Raw genomic sequence first — 17,522 nt, 5'->3', positions numbered from 1 at the left:
TGTGAAGCGAGCGACACAATAAGAGAAAACTATCCAAATGCAATAAACAAAACTGCTTCAATATGTTTAGCAGATGAGTGAGTGAGAAAGTGCAATGGGCAACGATAGAGCCAAGAGAAGGCGAGAAGAAAGAAGAGGAAAGTCGAGTCCAAAAGAAAAGGCCTTGTTTCGTTCTTTTTGTAACTGAAAGAAAACGCAATTGACAGACATTTCACCAGATATGCACTTAGGGGAACCCGTAAATGCAATATCACATGAGTATATATATTTTATAAAGTTTAGAATACCACCCAATTCAGTAAAACCTAATTATTATCCGGACAAGATTGGCAGCGGGATGTCCGGATATTACGAGTTCGACTGTACATGCATGCACATGTTTATTCAACATAAAACACATGGATCTGATTCAGAGCAGAAGAAAGTCGTGCATGAATGTGTACAAGAGTGATACCAAACGTTTGAGAGTGGGCCGTGTGTGTCTATATTATGACAAAAAAGTATAGTTACTGTAATACCGAAGAGGAGAGAATAGTGGTTGTAAAAAAAAAAAAAAAAAAAAAAAAACCCCACCGTTTCCTTTATACTTATATAAAAGATAAAAAAAAAAAAAAGCAATACTTTGACTTGGTTAACATTCATATTGATTTTTTTTTTTTTTTTTTTTTTTTTTTTTTTCGCTTGATTTAGATGCGTATGGGTATATCAAAGACTTGGATGCGATGGCTATTCAGCAAACGCTTCATTTCATAGTAGGTATCCGGATCTGTACTCAAGCGGCCTGTGAGTTTTGCAAGCCTAGGCCAGTTTTGAGCCATCCACTCGATTTCCTCCATACCCATCTTTTGAGGATTTCCCATAAACGAGAAACTCCAGAGTTCTTTGAGTGGTGACAAGTAATCTAAACCTGCACTGAGAGTCAAATCCAATGTTGGACTCCATATTCCTTCTCCAGTTAACCAAAAGGATTTTAAATGAAGGACTCTTAGCTTTGTCAAGGATGCAATGCGACTGTAAACGAGCTTTTGATGGGTCGTAAAAGCTGAGCTGTCTAAATCATTTAAAGTTGTTTTGCTTTTATCCGATTGGTATGACGAGTCCAGGTCCTCGTGCTCCGACAGCCTTGGACTACTCATGTCGATATTAATAGTGAGTTCTTGAAGGTTGACGGAGGCCCATGGCGAGCCTCGCACGACGTCCATGTACCCTATTCTGCCTACTGAGAGATATTTGAGTGCAGTCATCGATGAGAGGATTTTTTGGATTATGGGTCCCTTGAGCATCAGACAATTCGTCAAGTCCAATGTAACAACAGTAGATGAATGTTTTTCTATAGCTCGCATGGAAAGTGGACCAAACGACGAGATAGTAGCCCGAAGCGTCACTAGGCTGCGTATCCCTTCCAAGGCTGTTCCCAGGCTCTCATCACACCACGCTGTGTCGTCCATGTGCAGTTCCTCCAGGTGAGGCCATGCTCCACAGACTAGCGCCTGTACAAATTGTTTCCTTGGAAATTGGAGCGCTTGTTCGTAGCCTTGCCAATGTAATGACCTGAGCTCAGGGCAATGTTGGATCCATTCAAGGCCATTAACACCTGATATTGGACTTTTAACAATGAGGCGACGTAAACGAGAAACTCCTACGAACGTATTGTCCCATTTTGGGAACTGCATGCCACAAAGAGTCAGTGTTTTGATGTTGCGGCAAGCGTCCCAGAGCTCTGCACCTCGGACTTGAGGAACCAATAGCCCTTCCAGGTGAAGTGCTTCAAGGCGGCAGCAAGAGGCGATGGCACTGCAAAATCCGCCCGACACGTTGGCACCGGAGATACAGTGAACGTTGATGGTTTGCAGGGTTGAGCTATGGTTACTTATTAACAGAGTCCAATAATGAAGCCAATCTTCACTGGGGCTTTGACGGAAAAGTCGACCTTGGAGTGTGAGGTTCGTTAGAAGGGAGCAGCCTTGAAGAGATAGGTAGACAGGAACGTTGCAACCATTGACAGTTAAATATTGAATCAGATGTTTGTGTCGTTCAAGTAACGCTAGAGGTGGTAGTGTGGATATTCTAGCTCCTGTTTTCCGAAAAACAACGGAGTGCCAAAGAAGGCGGATGAAGGAGTCGTGCCATTCACGACAGCAACATGCACATGCAATGAGCGAGTCTGGGTTAAGAAGCTTTCCTATGGCGACCCTAACTTCCTCGAGATGAAGAGCTGCATGCATGAGAGGTGAATGAAGAGTGAATTGTCAATGGTCTCTATTGGTTTGGGGGAAGAGCTTTTTTTTTTTTTTTATTTTTTATTTTTTTAAAACGTGTGAAGTAAAAAAGTGAAAAAGACCTTTTTTTTTTTTTTTTTTTTTTTTTTTTTTCAAAGGTGGCAATGCGCGCCGCAGTCAATTGTAAATCAAAAAAAGAAAGTCGCGACTTTTATTTTATTTTATTATATTTTTTACGCGTTATTAAATTAATAACCCACGTGCCTTTGTCCTGGGGACGGGTATTTCCATTGGTGGGATCTGTTACGCGCTGCGTCATTTATGACGATTAGCTTCTGTGCATTGTTTGCATTTTGTTGTGGGATGGACAATGGTCACCATGTGCTCATTCAAAACATCCAATGCATTCCAATTGTCATGGGAGTGGAAAGAATATGTATGAGTGCCACTTGATTGTTTGAAAAGGGGGATTAGGATTAAGATTAGGATAGGATTAGGATTAGGATTGGGATGAGGATTGAGACCTTGTTTAACCGGGGACTGACACTTTCTTTGAAACACTGGAATCAGCAGAAACATAAAAAGTGTTTATAAAGGCAAACAGCAAATAAAAGCAGTATTTGAACTTTTTTTTTTTTTTTATTTTATTTTATTTTTTTTTTTGGAGTATCATTTCTTTCCTTTCTTCTACTCTTCCAATCTTCTATCAAATATTTCATCCACATTCGAAAACGCCTTGTCTGTCGCGTCTAATTGGCATCCCAACGCTCAACCTTTTGTTAAATCTTTTTATTTTTTTTATTTTTTATACTCAACCCCTCATCATGTCCGTGTCCTCCACTCCTGTTGCGAGTAAGATCATCCCGAAGGCAGCACGCTCCCCGATTGATCCTACGACAATCAAGTACACATCCGAGAAGCAGAAGTATGCCGTTGCAGCCTTGGTTGAGGAGTTCACCATCTCTACTCAGCTTCTTAATGATATCAAGGATAACTTCTTAGAAGGCATGAAGAAAGGCCTCAAGAAAGATGGCGAGACTATTGCCATGATCACATCGTTCGTCATGGGTCGCTTGGATGGAACTGGTAATGTTGTAAAGGAAAAAAAAAAAAAAAAAAAAAAAAAAAAAATCATAACGATCAATACATTTGAATGTTTGGATGCAGAGTATAGTGGACGGGTATAAAAAAAAAAATTGGTAAAAGTGATCTGTCTGTAGTTCGCTGTTGTAAAGCGGTTTGAGTCCATTAGCTTTGGGTGTATCCGTGGTTTTTTTCTTTTTTTTTTTTTCTTTGCTGATAGTCCTTATCATGTTTTATTATTGTTGTCATTGATAAGCACTCATATCTTATCTAATTGTTTGTTTTGACTTTACTTGATATGCATATCTGCATATCCTATGTCCTATATCCTATAGAGGTGGGCTCTTACCTGGCTTTGGACGTTGGTGGCACCAACCTTAGAGTCGTATCTGTCCATTTGGAGGGTGGTGGAGTAATTAATACCCGCCAAACAAAGTACAGGATTGATGAGAATCTCAAGGTTGGCGATGCAAAAGCATTGTTTGGTAAGATATTGATGTAGTATTATCGTTTTTTTATTTTTATTTTTATTTTTATTTTTATTTTTATTTTTTTATCAAGAACAGATATTAATTTTAACATGGATGTCATTATGCCAACAATTCAATTTCATTAGATTTCATGGCTGTCTGTGTTGACAATTTCCGTAAGTTGTGAAGCAATAGAAGCAATGGATGGTAAAAAAAAAAAAAAAAAAAAAAAGCAAAGAGAGTCTAAAAGAGAGCTTTTGATAATTTGTACAGTGGATGAGCATCAGATTGTTGTCCGTGGCGACACCAAGATCGAGCTTGGCTTCACGTTCTCATTCCCAGTGCTCCAGACTGCCATCAACCGTGGCACTCTCATTACTTGGACCAAAGGCTTTAATGCTACAGGCATGGTTGGCAAGGATCCAGTTGCATTCCTTCAAGATGCCTTTAATAGACGCCATATCCCTGTTCGAGTTGGTAAGCCGAAGATCCGATAGAAGCTTAATTTTTTTAGTATTTAGTTGATTTTATCATTCGAATTGGTATTAACTCAGCAGATGAATTCGATATTTAGCTGCCCTGGTTAATGATACTGTGGGAACTCTTCTAGCTCATGCATACAATAACCCTGAAACCATTATGGGAGTGTAGGTCATCTTTTCTGTTCTCTCTTTTTTTTTTTTTTTTTTTTTTGCATTCTTTAGTTGCACTATATCCCCCTCCGATGTTCCAGTTGTATTGTGGAAAAAAAAAAAAAAAAAAAAAAAAAAAAAGACTGATTTTCCTTGGCCTATGATTATTATTGATGGTTAACTCCCCAATAGTATCTTTGGAACCGGATCTAATGGCGCCTATGTTGAAAAGATTTCCAATATTGAGAAGTGGAAAGGCGACGCTTCTGCTGATGAGATGATCATTAATATGGAGTTTGGTGCCTTTGATAAGGAGCGTAACATCTTGCCGCTGACCATGTTTGATAACAAGATGGACAGAAAGTCAGTCGTAAGTCTTATTCTCCTTTTCTGTTTTCTTTTTCCTTCCTTTCTTTTCTTTTTTTTTTTTTTTTCTTCATTATTCACATGACTAGCATTTTTAGTCTATCAAACCATTTTATGCTTTTTTTTTTTTTTTTTTTTTTTTTTTTTAATAGTTGCTGATGTGCAAATGTTTTTTATTTTTTTTTTAAACCCTTCATATTCTCGTGGGTCTAGAACCCCAATAAGCAAATACTCGAAAAGATGATTGCGGGGATGTACCTCGGAGAGATCACCCGAAATGTGTTGCTCAACTTGATCGATCGTCGCTTACTGTTTGAGGGCCACATTAGTGCTGACATCAACCAGATGTGGACTTTTGAGACTGCGTACATGTCAACGATCGAAGCAGATTCCTCGCCACAGCTTGAGGAGACCCGCAAAATCCTTGAGAGCACCCTTTCATTCGCTTCTACGACGCTGAATGATCGTCAGATCGTCAAATGTGTCGTTCAGTTGGTAGGCCTTCGTGCAGCACGATTGGGTGCAGCAGCTCTCGCAGGAGTGCTGGAACACACGGGTGCGTGGAAGCACAAGTCGGCGATTGGGATCGACGGTTCATTGTATGAGTACTACCCGAGCTTTGACACTGACATTATGGATGCATTGGTGGAAGTCTTTGGTCCAGACGTTCGCAAAAACGTGGCTATCGGGCTTGCACAAGACGGCAGTGGGGTCGGTGCAGCTCTCTGCGCGTTGTTGGCTGCGAAGAATGGTTTAGCTTAAAAAGACTGAAGGACGGAGGCAGAGAGAGAGAGAGAGAGAGAGAGGAGAAGAAGAAGTTTGAAAGAATGAATGGACAAAAGGTTACTATCGTGGTGAAAATCTTTTGATGACATGTTATTAAAAAAAAAAGGACAAAATTATAATAACAATAAAAGAAAGATCAATTTTATCGATGATTATCCATGTTTATTGGTTCAAGCGGGTGCCTCAAGGGATCCATTGTAGAGGGATATACTTTGTAATTGTCTAAAGGAGGATTTGCCAACGTTTTGTACCTGTAAAGTGTGTTGCAAGTTTGCACATGATGTGCCTTGCGCACATGTTTTTTTGATCTTTTATTTTTCCTTGCATTACTTGGTTCGATCATGATGGTGAAAAAATAAAACTCTTTATACATGTAATAATGTTCGAGTAAGTGTTTCTTTTTTAAAACAGTCGAGATTATTCATGGATATTAGTGGTTAGTATTAAAAGAGCGGCCCATTATGAACGTTGGGAAGATGGTGCCCGGTGCAACTCTGTTATATAATAAAAATAAGAATAGGAATAGGAATAGGAATAGGGATAAGAATAAGATAGGAATAAAAAATAAATTACCATATAAAATAGTGGGGCCAAGACTTGCAAGGGTTGATCATCATTGGTCAAGTGAATGTTTCGTATTCAAATGCAATAAAGGATCATTGGGCTATCCATTAACTCAAAATAAAATACGTGAAATAAAATATTAGACCCAATCATGCCCCATGATGATGATGATGATGATGATGATGATTGCAAAAGCGTCTCACAGAATTGTCAGATGGAGGCACAAAAAAATAAAAAAAAATAGACCATTGATGGGTAAGTAAGTGGGCAAAAGACTGCTCAACTCTTGACATCCTGGGTTGCTCGTGATTTCTTCTTGTTTCTCTCTACACCCTTCTGTTCTTTAGTTTATTTTTTATTTTTATTTTTTTTATTTTTCTTACTTTCTTTACTCTTACTGTTTTCAATTTTGATTTTCTTTTTAATACTTCTTTCCAACTCAACTCAATTGACAAAAATCATCTGCCTGGAGCAATACATCGGTATCAACGATAGAGATCGAGAAGAACAGGAAAGCTTAAAGGTCAAGTAGGGCTACTGCCATTTCCTTTTTGAAACTAATCATGGAAGATAATGCGTATCAATCTCAACAGGCGCATATGGCATCAAGAGGTAAAATGTTCAGATTCACATTTATAAACACATACAACCACTTCACACTCTACACACACACCTTTTTTTTTTTCTTTCTTTACCAATGACGACGATATGTTTTAGTTTCAATTATGAAAATGAACAGAGTCATCCTCCTCTCGCTATTAGCTATCAGGGCACCTTTTTTTTTTTTTTTTATTTTTTTTTTATTTTATTATATATTTTATTTTATTTTACATTTTTGGGCTCTCAGCAGTTTTTATGGCAGTGAAAATATTCTGTATGAAATGCAACAGGAACAGGTCTAAGAATCAAGTAATTAAAGTGCTTTATGCGTGTGTGCGCATGTGGAGAGAGTAGGAAATTGTCTGCATATTTAAATGTCGTAATACATTGCATTAGGGTATGCAGCCCTGTTTTTTTTTTTTTTTTTTTTTTTTTTTTTGATGCTTAAGGAAATTAGAAATTAAGGTATATATATATAAAATATTTTTACGTGGATAGATTATTTTTTATCGGAGTAGTGGAGTGAGGTGAAGGCATTGGGGGGGTTTAGAAAAGAGACTAGGGCGAAAGAGAGAAAGGAAGAGGAAGAAAAGAGAGAAAAGAGAGAAAAGTAAAAGGAAAGGGGGGGGAGTGAGAGGCGAAGGAGAGTACAAAGAGTCAGCGCATATGCAGGCAGATCAGCAAAAAAAAAAAAAAAAAAAAAAAAATGTTATTGTAATGCGACAAAGACTTTTTTTTTTTTTTTTTCAAATTGGATTAGGTAGTGGATAAAATGGTGTGGGAAATGCTTGTTTATCAGTCTGTGTGTTGTGCAACCATGGAAATGTACGGGCCATGTCTTTTTTTTTGCAACATGGCCACACTGAGGAGAGGCCTTGGCGGAGGATTGATGAAACAAAAAAAACTGTTGAAAAGGTTTCTTTATTGAATAAAAGCACTGTACAAAGGTCTAGGCGTAAAGAAAACAATACTAATAATAATAATAATAAAAAAAAAAGAGACCAAAAGGAAAAGAGAGACCAAAGAGGCCAAAGAGACCAAAGCGACCAAAACCAAATTGAAAGAACAAGTGGTAGTAGGGACAAAGTTTTTATTTATTTATTTATTTTATTTAATTGTATTTTGTATTCTTGTGTCCTTGTATTCTTATTCTGTATAACACATTGTTCATGTCCAGAGTATCACAATTACAGTACATGTATATCGACATTGCAACCCATCGTCATTCTGTGACATGTTTTTCTTTTTTATTTTTTTTTATAAGGATGTTCATGGTTAGAAGAAGAAGAAGAAGAAGAAGAAGAAGAAGTTGCAAAGGAAAGATAGAGTCAAGATGAAAGAAAGAAAAAGAGAGAAAGGGTTCAAGTGAAAAAGTAAATGGGGTTTATTTTTATTTCCATTTTTTATTTTTGTTTTTATTTTTTATATTGCTTCAAGACCTGTTTAATTACGCATAAAAAGACATGCGTGTGGAGTAAAAAGAGTCACATTGATTATGAGCATATTATTATATGAACAATATATTATAAATGGTGATTGAATTGTCTCTGGCCAACAACTTCACGTTGTCATGGGACAAATTGCATTTGTCGTAATTGCAACCATATCCCAAGGAGACAGAAAAAAAGGGGGAATGGGAAGGGCAATACCCACACATGTTCACATCTATCCCCTTTCTCCCATCCACAGAAAGAGAGAACCTGCCAAGAATGAAAGGTGATCAAACTGTATCTCTCTCTCTCTACATTCTTGTTTCTTTTCTTTTTTTCTTTTTCTTTCTTCTCATATCAGTTAAGCCTTAACATCAGCATCAGTACAAGTTATTCACATCAAACCACTCTTATTCTTTTCATCATACAATTGAGAAAGAAAAAGAAAAAGAAAAAGAAAAAGGAAACAAGACTGTGGGAACATCTCTTTTTTTACCCGGTTTAAAAGTCTAGTGAGTGATGAGGATCATGATCAACATGTGCTTGCAGAGACATTAAAGGAAAAATATAAAAAGAAAAAGACTGAAAGAGTATGTGATATGCAATTGAAATGGATTGCGATCAGAGCATCCGGTATCCTCAACGGGTTCTCCTCCTACCCAAACACACTCGTACAACACTCAACTCATTGTCACTGTCATTGACACTGTCATTGCCATTGTTATTGTTGATTGATTGTCAAGAGTCTCTTTATCTCCACTCTTGCCACTGCCACTTTGCAAAAAGAAAAAAAAAAGAAAAAAAAAAAGTTAAAATTTCCCCCCCTCTTTGTCCTCTTTTAGTTTCCTTCTTTCTTTCTTCTTCTTCTCTGTGGCTCATTTTTTTTTTTTTTCTCTTTCTCTTTCTCTTTCTTCTTCTCTCTCTCTCTCTCTCTCTTTCTCTCTCCTCTGCCCTCTTTCTGTCTTCATTCTCTTGTTCACTTTGATATTTCGTGTTGTCTACTTCCCTCCCCTTGGTTCATCTGCACCTAGGAAGCCATACCCTTTCTCCACCAACTTCTTACATCCTTCCATTGGCCATCTATTTTTTTTTTTTTTTTTTTTTTTGGAAAAGGCATTCACTAAACAATCATACAATTCATACTACTTTATATATTTCCTTTTTTTATTTTATTTTATTTTATTTTATTTTTTTTTATATATATATATCTCATTTTTGGAAAATGTCTTCAGATCATCATCATGCCTCAACTGAATTCAACTCGTCGCAACATGAACAAAAGCAACAACAGCAACAAATGGCGACCGACAAGGGTAATGCTAATAGTAACACTACCACCAATAACAGTAACAGTAACAATGGCACCAACACGCAAACCCCCCAATCTGAACAACCGAAAAAGGCAAAGCGCAAGCGAATCACTCCCGAGCAACTGGAAGACCTCGTAGGACTTTTTGAAAAAACAGACACTCCTTCATTCGAGATTAGAGAGTCTCTTGCAAAGAAACTGGGCATGACTAATCGCGAGATCCAGGTATGAAGGATTCAACAGAATGAAAACGTTTAATTGATTTTACACAATATCGTCCATTCCACACTTTCATCTCCATCGGTCACTTGTTCGTGTTTGTAAAAGAGTTTAAAAAAAAAACAAAAACACGCATCCAAATACAACCCACACATTCTTGTCTTTATGGGTATGTGCACTTGCACAGATGCCAACCTTATCGGTCCCAAAAAAAAAAAAAAAAAAAAAAAAAAAAACCTTGTTCTTGTCGTTATCGGCGTGGGTGTTGATTATCGATAGCTCAATCCACTCTTGCGATCAGTTAATCCGACCAAATAACAAAACTCGTAGCTGATGGGCTGGCTCAGGGCAATGATCCTTACCGTAAACGTTTGTTAATCAGGATCTCTTTTATGACAAAAAATATTCTAGGTCTGGTTTCAAAACAGAAGAGCTAAAGCAAACAGGATCAAGATCAACGAGCAGGCCGCCTTGCATCACCAGCAGCATCTTCAAATGCAACAGCAACAGCATATGCAAGGTCATCATCACCTGTCTCACCATCGTAGCAACAGCACTAATGGATTTAGCAGCCTCCATCCTGGCCTTATCCATTCGGCCCCTGCTACGCCTCTCCAACCTTTACCAGGACACCATCATCACCATCATCAGCCCGGTAGCAGTGCCGGAGGCTCTGCCGGTCAAGAGCCATCTGCATTTGGCTATTTTGGACCAAACGGTTCGTCCTCACCACCCATGACCATGCCCACACCCACACCCCGCGCTCACTCGCAATCCCAACATGGTCAGCCCAATCGGCGTCCAGCAAGTCTTTATGATATGGGTAGCTATGGGCACCATCTTCGATCTCAACAATTTCAGCCACAGAAACCAAGCCAATTCCATCCTCACCAAACTTCCTCATCTCCGTCTCCATCGGCCCATTATGGCCATCACACTGGACATAACCAAAGCGGACATGGGCATCCTCAAGGTTTTTATGAAATGGATATTATTCTTCCCACAAACTCCTCCTCATCTCTAGCCTCTTCTTCATCACAACGACCCATCCTTCCGCCACCCATCTCCACATTACAACCTCGCAGACCAGGTCAGTCACTCGAGGACTTTAACGGTGACTCGAGACGTCCTTATAGACATGAGCGCACCATGTCAGAAGGTCATCCTGCAGGCTACATGTCCCCAACCTCAGTCTCATCTCTTTCCCCGCCTCCAGAGCGCCATATGGATATGCAGTACCGGGATGAACATGAAGAAGATTCACCCATTTCAGCAACACATCCATCCTCCTTTATCAACGGCGGTAGCAATATAGGTCATAGTGGCCATCGACATACTGCATCGCTTACCTCATTCGGACTGAAAGCTATGGGCAAAGATCGTGAAGAGAATGACGCTGTGACTACACGGGAGCGGGCCCCAGCGACTGCATATTACAATAACCCAGCCCAGGCAGCGAAAAACAGACGGTCATACGATGATTCATCATACGATGAAGATCAACAACTTATGCATGACAACTTCAATATGGAAAAGCGCCTAGTCATTTCCGAAGACGAGCCCAGACCCGAGTCAGCAATCGACCTGTTGGCCTATGCAGCTGAGATGCTTCAAAAGACTGAGGAGCACAAGACCGAGAGCAAAGAAGTGGACCCTGAGAAGAGGGAAGCATCAGGACCATTCGGGCAACTCTCCTCAAGTAATAAGCGCCAGTCATTTCATGGACCATCGGGCTACCCGAGTAAGGAGCCCTTCCACGAAGACCCTTCCTCGTCCTCGTCCTCTTCTCGTTATTCTTCCAATAGCATGGCCTGGGAACCAAGCTCATCTGCAGCCAACACCAACAGCAACCCCGATGTCATGCCAGTACCACGACGTCGAGGCGGTGATGATGGACCTTATGCACCACGCCGTCCACGGCCAGTGACCTATGGTGGCAGCGGGTACTTGTATGATCACCATGAAAACCAGTTTATGCCTCAGTCCCCTTCATCATCCCTCGGCGGGACCTATGGACGGCTATTGTCCTCAAGAGACGGTGCTCGACGCCTCACCAACCGTAACTCGACAGATGTAGGAGCCGGCGGGCTACTTCTGCAGCGTGGACTGACTCGACCACGGCGATCGTCCTCGACCACCACAACTGGCTTGAATAGCCACATGTCATCATCGTCCATACCTGTATTACCTCCAATTATCAATGAAAACCGACTGCTATCCCCTGTAATGGTAGAGTCACCACAGTTCGGTGCTACAAGGTTGGCAAGACAAGACAGTCAAGGCAATGGCACAAGGGAATCACCAGGTTCGGACTCTTATTCTAGAGACTCTTACAACGACGATATGGAGGATGTCGAAGAGGAAGATAACGAGTTTCAGAGGCAGCGGGCAGCTAAACGCCGTAGTGGGACCACCAACTCTTTTTTTGGAATGGCGGTCAAATAGATAGATAAAGTAAGCCTATCGCTTTAGGCAAGCTCCTACTTAAGGAACAAACTCATTTCCCTCAACATATTGTCCATGCTTTGTGAATACTTTTGTACAGACGGTTTTTTTTCTTTGTCCAAGCATCGTTGTTGTAACTATTGTTGTATTTTAAATTTTAATATTGAAATATTGATTTGAATTAGACAATTTATAAAATTCATTTACATCACGTGCGCACGCGTCACGTTTTTTTTTTTTAGAAACAAACAAGAAGGATGTGAGGGATGAAACGACAGAGTTCATTCTTTTACTTTTTCAGTGAACGAAAATGGAGACCCCTCAGATCACCCTTGAGACATACATTCCCCGCAAGTGGTATGCATACAAAAACATGGTCATCAGTACAGTTAGAGACAAATATTAAGAGGATCTTCCTCAGTTTGGCCAATGTTTTAGCTGAGTAGAAGGATAGGAGTGCTTGACAAGGATTTTAGGCTATTTTTTTTTTTTTTTTTTTTTTTCAACCTTCAGTTTTTGGGCGAGGAAAAAAAAAAAAAAAAAAAAAAGAAATCGACACTAATAGAGAATACAATTGGAAACGCTGCTTAAAAAATTCTGTTTATTACTATTCTTATTATTATTGTTATTATTGTCTTTTTTTTTTTTTTTTTTTGTTTTTTTTTGTTTTTTGAGAAAAGGGCAATGATAAATAATTAAATATTAACATAACAGTCTTTCCCATCAACATGACCCGTTTCAATCTTCCACTTTTTCGCCTCAGTTGGGGGAGGACGATCAGGAACGCGTGAAATGGATAGAATATTCAATCTGGCGTATGTTTTGCTGACCTACTCCCCCCTTCTTTTTTTTTTTTTTTTTTTTTTTTAAAAATAAATATAGCTCCGCCACTAATCGTCTTATTGGCGCCAAGGATCACGCCTCGGTCCAGATCAACATTGGTGATGTTGATGAGAACGGTCGCTACACTGGCTCCTTCACCACCTATGCTCTTTCTGGTTACGTTCGTGCTCAGTCTGAGGCTGATGACTCTATCAACCGCCTTGCTACTAAGGATGGCTGTATGTGTCTTTTTTTTCTTTTTCTTTTTCTTTTTTTTTTCTGAATAAGCTCAATTTGTTGGTGTGTATTGCCTTTGATTCTGACCCTCTAATTTCTCATTTCGATTTAATTCTAGTGTTGTCTATGGTCTGGAGCTACCAAAAGTAGATTATTAGGGGTTTCCCTTGGAGATTCTCTCCTATAAGATTCTCTCCTTTAAAATTCCCCCATCTTTTCAATAATAAAGTTCTTGGAAGGATTTTTTGAGATCTTCTCTTTATTCTTGGATGTTCATCAGTATAGAGCATGTCCTTTGGGTATACGACTCTACAAAGGAAAAGTGCGCTCGGACAATGACGCCCCGTGAAAATGATGATTGGAAAATATTGAATAGAGAGAGGAAAAAAAAAAAAGAAAAGAGTCTATGGAAAAAGGATAAGCTTAAAAATATATAAAATGAATATATATATTGATATTATATAAAAGTCAAAAAAAAAAGAAGCAAATTAGAAGACAGCGTTCTTGAGATCCTCCAGGGATGCGATTGAAATAGGAGTCTTGATAGATTTCCCTGCAACGATATCACTCAAACCTTCTCCGGAATAAGTGACTAAAGGTGAGATCTCCAGCGTTGGCGCTCCCTCGATTTGTTTGTCGTCTTCGCCCACGATGACCTTGCCACCAGCATTCTCAATGAAGCGCACGTGCTGTTGCAAAATATCACGTCTCGAAGTCTCTGGGCAATCCTGACCAGTACCCGGTGCATTCTTGAGTGGCGAGAATTCCTCGCGGCGGTCGACCTCAAAGACGGCCATACGCTGTGTGAAGGGGAAGACATCAAAAACAAACATTTCGAGCTTCATCCCATTAACTTGCTTTGGGGTAATGACCTGACCGGTAGCAAAGTCAAGTGATTTGATTTTCTTGCGAGCAATATGATATTCGAGCTCTCCTTCAAATGACTCGACCCTGTTCAAAAAGTCAACCGTGTAAAAGTGGTTCGCGATGTTGCCGGCTCCAAAGGCCAACTGTCCATTCTTGGGGTTGATTCTATGCGCGACCTCTTCATCAATCTCAGAGTACTCAACAACATTGAAAGTAGCATTACGGAGGCAGACAACTCCAACGGGCTCATCAGGAGACTTTTTACGGACAACCTTGGCTCCACAATCGGCGTTCTTTTGGATGCAGTATCCAATAAAGACGGGGTCAGCTACACGGACCAAGCAGTTATCGACACAATAAGCGTGAAGGTACTCGATCTTGCGTTCTGCCATGTTAGCCAACACTCCAGTCCCACGCAATGCAGCATAAACTCCTCCGTTACCATCGGGAGCAACAGCGATCTGGGACTTGGACTCCATCATGATCTTGCCATCAAAAGTCATGCATGGTAAGGTTCCTATATTACGTAACCAAGATATCACAAGTGCATATTAATTTATGAACCTTTAGCTATTCAGTTATTTTGTTAGAGTAAGCTCGTGCAACTTGGTTCCATGTTGGACACAAGAAAAAGTGCAACTAATAATCCTCCATGACGCATTATTATTGATTTCCATTGTAATACTCGGATGTGTTTTTTTTTTTTTTTTTTTTTTTTTATATATAACCGTTGCTATCCTGCCGTCGTGACGAAAGTCGTGCTCGACTCTAAATCCGACTTCTCAGCAAAAGTGGTTCTTTCTCCTTGTGCAGCTCTTATCAATTTGAAATAGAAATGAACAATGCCAGAATCCCAAAAAGACGTTTGTCCGGGTGACCTTTGGGAGTGTTATCTCTCTTATGTTCACGTCAATAGGTGGCCAATTTTTTTTAGATTGCTCAACAATGTGATCGGAGAAAAGCAAAGGTGTATTCGGGGGCTGGGCTGGTTGGGCTATGTATAGACAGACGGTTCCATTGATAGCTTAAAGACTTTAAATGACAAAACCATCAACTAGTGATATGTGAAAAAGTTCCGCGCTTGCCTTGCGGATCGATCCACGATATTCCTGACCCATCACTACAACTGCTTTCTCATGATTCACTCTTACCTTGCTCAAAAAAGATAACGTTCTCACGATCGAGTCCAAAATAATTATGCTCTTCAAAAAACTTTGTAGTGGCAGGACGAGTGGGACCTGAGGTCATGATGTACCAGGGGATCACGACCTTTCTTTGAGCACCCTCTTGCTGGGAAGCCAACTGTTGCAACTTGAGGATACGCTCTGCCTGGATCTGGAACAAAGATTTGGAGGAGGGTAGGTCGATGTTATAACAACCCTTGGGCGCAGAGGATCCCAGACGGGTACCTTGTCCTCCAGCAAGCAGGATCACGCCAACTTTATTCTGCGAAATCTGCTCGAGACCAATTGTCTGCCACTCTTGAATCTTTTCTGAAGAGGCTTCTAAGGTAGAGTCGAAGCATTCTTCAGGCAGCGGTGCGAGGAGAACAGATTGGTTAGTGAGCATGGGAGAAGGGCAAGTGGTAGCCTTTTGGTGGATACGGTTGGATCGCTCAACATTGAGTGTCTGAAGTTGAGCAAGAAGGTGTGCTTGCTCTTCGTCCGAGAGGTCATCATAGAATGTAAGGAGGTGGCCCTGGCCAGCAGCCTGGTATCGTTCCTTGATTTGCTGGTAGGTCAGGGACGCAGCATCGATGGTGGCGTCGACAGGTTTTGGGGTCTGGATAGACAATGGAGTGTTTGCAGAAATCATGACAGAGGTCAGGAGCGTGTGAAGAGGGACAAAACAAAAAAAAGAAAGAGAGAGATAGAGGGTATATGACGAAGGTGAAGAAATGTGACGATGAGTGAAGAGATGATGAGATGGACGAGAAGCAGAGGAAAGATGAAATGAGCATAAAAACAAACTTCATTTTTCTGGTGCAAACTAAGTGGACAAGGACTAGCCAGCACCAATACCAGAACAGGACAGGAACAGACCCAAGAACAAAATTAATCGCCACGGCTGCCCTGATTGGCTATTCTTTTGGACTATTCATAGATTCATATTCCTCAGAGATCTTTCCTCAGAGGTAGACAACTGTTGGGCCATGTTTGGTAGTCTTTTAACGGATATAATCACACTCTGGTAATGCTCATACCCTTCTGAACCAACAAGAGACTTTGTCTCATGGACTTTAAGCCATATTAGAGGGATGGTAGGGCTCTAGTCTACATTATATCAGATAAAATGTCTGCAAAGTGTACATTTTATCATACTCAGGCCCCATAATGGACAAACAAGCCACACCTCATTGTTGCGTTGTAGCAGGCTGTGAGTTTCGGGATCCTGTGCTAGCTATATCGTCCCGATCCTTAATACCATCCAGGAAGGCTTCGAGAGTTTCTGTTGGTAATTGAATGGATTGTCGCTTTCTTGATCGTGTTTTATATCGTCTTCATCGTCCTCATCGCTTTCATGATCTGGAGCTATTATCGGTGACGAAAAGAAACTGCTCTCGCGACTATGTGATCACGAAGCTCGATAGGGAGATCTCTTGTACAGGCTGTTCTAGGAATGTAATGGCTACGATGATGTTTCGCAAAGGTCGAGTAGGTCTGTTCCTTTATCCTTGAGTAAAAAAAAAAAAAAAAAAAGAAAATGGTCGAATTTTACATGTGGCTCGCACACAATTTTTTCCAGCTTATTTTTTTTTTTTTCTCCGGCTTGATTCAACATCGGTGTTTTTTATAATCTCATCCAACTTATCGTCTCTGTAAAAAAAAAATCGAAAGAAGGCGCCTTCGTCCTCTTTAACATCCGTTGATCGAAGGAGTCAGTGGACGTATACAGAATGGTTCGTATTTGTCAGAGGTTTGTATATTGGAGGTGTAGGAAGTTTCACTTGTTTTTTTTTTTACCTCTAGATCCTCGCCCCTATAGATTCTTTCTTCTAGAAGAAATCTTGCCTTCACTGAAAGCCTCTTCGACAGTCTCTTCCTCTAATAGTTGGCCATCTTGTAGAAACAGAATCGAGTCTCTCTCATGACAATGAGGGATATTTCATCCAATTCTTCAAGAAGCAAATGCAAACTCATCTTCAAAATATGAAGGGCAAGCACCCTCAAAGTCATCAAGTTGGGGCCGATAGTCCTCACGAACAAGATGATGGAGATAAAAAAAAAAAACAAGGAGCCAGGAAAACTAACTGCCAGAAACACTGCTCTCCTTCGCGACTACTCCTGTTAAATAACTACGGTTGTGGAGACCATGTTGATTAATATTAGATTTCCCAAGAAAGAAATTTTAATTCCTCGTAGGCTTTTCAAGTAATTTGTGCGGAGAGCTTTCGCACAACCACAGGACCTCTAAACCCTAACTATGACATGGGTAAGTTGCATTGGAATGAAAATATCATTACTTCACCAGAT

The 17,522-nt window shown here is 40.2% G+C and overlaps 5 protein-coding genes across 5 annotated transcripts; 3 read left to right on the top strand and 2 right to left on the bottom strand.

The window, feature by feature from the left end:
• Positions 1-636: 636 nt before the first annotated feature.
• BCR41DRAFT_151850 (hypothetical protein) lies at positions 637-2,368 on the bottom strand. Its single transcript, XM_022019602.1, has 2 exons — positions 2,342-2,368; positions 637-2,302 (listed from the first exon to the last, which is right to left on the bottom strand). Exon 2 carries the CDS (start codon positions 2,223-2,225, stop codon positions 687-689), a length of 1,539 nt encoding a protein of 512 aa, XP_021884964.1. The 5' UTR covers positions 2,226-2,302; positions 2,342-2,368; the 3' UTR covers positions 637-686.
• Positions 2,369-2,885: 517 nt separating this feature from the next.
• Positions 2,886-5,691, top strand: BCR41DRAFT_317887 (hexokinase-domain-containing protein). The gene is made up of 7 exons (XM_022021297.1): positions 2,886-3,305; positions 3,638-3,787; positions 3,919-3,948; positions 4,046-4,249; positions 4,347-4,419; positions 4,597-4,774; positions 4,984-5,691. Exons 1-7 carry the CDS (start codon positions 3,044-3,046, stop codon positions 5,530-5,532), a joined length of 1,446 nt encoding a protein of 481 aa, XP_021884963.1. The 5' UTR covers positions 2,886-3,043; the 3' UTR covers positions 5,533-5,691.
• Positions 5,692-8,382: 2,691 nt separating this feature from the next.
• Positions 8,383-9,872, top strand: BCR41DRAFT_151831 (hypothetical protein). The gene is made up of 2 exons (XM_022019601.1): positions 8,383-8,436; positions 9,383-9,872. Exons 1-2 carry the CDS (start codon positions 8,430-8,432, stop codon positions 9,688-9,690), a joined length of 315 nt encoding a protein of 104 aa, XP_021884962.1. The 5' UTR covers positions 8,383-8,429; the 3' UTR covers positions 9,691-9,872.
• Positions 9,873-12,405: 2,533 nt separating this feature from the next.
• Positions 12,406-13,432, top strand: BCR41DRAFT_317885 (ribosomal protein S21e). Its single transcript, XM_022021296.1, has 3 exons — positions 12,406-12,480; positions 13,006-13,184; positions 13,301-13,432. The coding sequence occupies exons 1-3, from the start codon at positions 12,434-12,436 to the stop codon at positions 13,330-13,332; spliced, it is 258 nt and encodes an 85-aa protein (XP_021884961.1). The 5' UTR covers positions 12,406-12,433; the 3' UTR covers positions 13,333-13,432.
• A 134-nt stretch (positions 13,433-13,566) lies between these two features.
• On the bottom strand, positions 13,567-15,997 carry BCR41DRAFT_346529 (nucleotide-diphospho-sugar transferase). Its single transcript, XM_022022917.1, has 2 exons — positions 15,201-15,997; positions 13,567-14,566 (listed from the first exon to the last, which is right to left on the bottom strand). Exons 1-2 carry the CDS (start codon positions 15,862-15,864, stop codon positions 13,671-13,673), a joined length of 1,560 nt encoding a protein of 519 aa, XP_021884960.1. The 5' UTR covers positions 15,865-15,997; the 3' UTR covers positions 13,567-13,670.
• Positions 15,998-17,522: the final 1,525 nt, after the last annotated feature.

The sequence above is a fragment of the Lobosporangium transversale genome, assembly GCF_002105155.1.
Source record: "Lobosporangium transversale strain NRRL 3116 chromosome Unknown BCR41scaffold_4, whole genome shotgun sequence".
In the NCBI taxonomy this organism is placed as follows: domain Eukaryota; kingdom Fungi; phylum Mortierellomycota; class Mortierellomycetes; order Mortierellales; family Mortierellaceae; genus Lobosporangium; species Lobosporangium transversale.
Note: the sequence above shows the minus strand (reverse complement) of the source record. Positions and strands in the feature narration are given on the sequence as shown.

What these genes read in the sequence shown, in the direction of transcription:
- BCR41DRAFT_151850 (XM_022019602.1), bottom strand. Translation starts at nt 2,225, where the DNA reads ATGCATGCAGCTCTTCATCTCGAGGAAGTTAGGGTCGCCATAGGAAAG.
- BCR41DRAFT_317887 (XM_022021297.1), top strand. Translation starts at nt 3,044, where the DNA reads ATGTCCGTGTCCTCCACTCCTGTTGCGAGTAAGATCATCCCGAAGGCA. An exon ending in GGGTCGCTTGGATGGAACTG is followed by an intron (nt 3,306 to 3,637) that starts GTAATGTTGTAA and finishes TATATCCTATAG; the next exon opens with AGGTGGGCTCTTACCTGGCT. An exon ending in CGATGCAAAAGCATTGTTTG is followed by an intron (nt 3,788 to 3,918) that starts GTAAGATATTGA and finishes CAATTTCATTAG; the next exon opens with ATTTCATGGCTGTCTGTGTT.
- BCR41DRAFT_317885 (XM_022021296.1), top strand. Translation starts at nt 12,434, where the DNA reads ATGGAGACCCCTCAGATCACCCTTGAGACATACATTCCCCGCAAGTG. An exon ending in ACATACATTCCCCGCAAGTG is followed by an intron (nt 12,481 to 13,005) that starts GTATGCATACAA and finishes AAATAAATATAG; the next exon opens with CTCCGCCACTAATCGTCTTA. An exon ending in CCTTGCTACTAAGGATGGCT is followed by an intron (nt 13,185 to 13,300) that starts GTATGTGTCTTT and finishes ATTTAATTCTAG; the next exon opens with TGTTGTCTATGGTCTGGAGC.
- BCR41DRAFT_346529 (XM_022022917.1), bottom strand. Translation starts at nt 15,864, where the DNA reads ATGATTTCTGCAAACACTCCATTGTCTATCCAGACCCCAAAACCTGTC. An exon ending in CGTTATCTTTTTTGAGCAAG is followed by an intron (nt 14,567 to 15,200) that starts GTAAGAGTGAAT and finishes TACGTAATATAG; the next exon opens with GAACCTTACCATGCATGACT.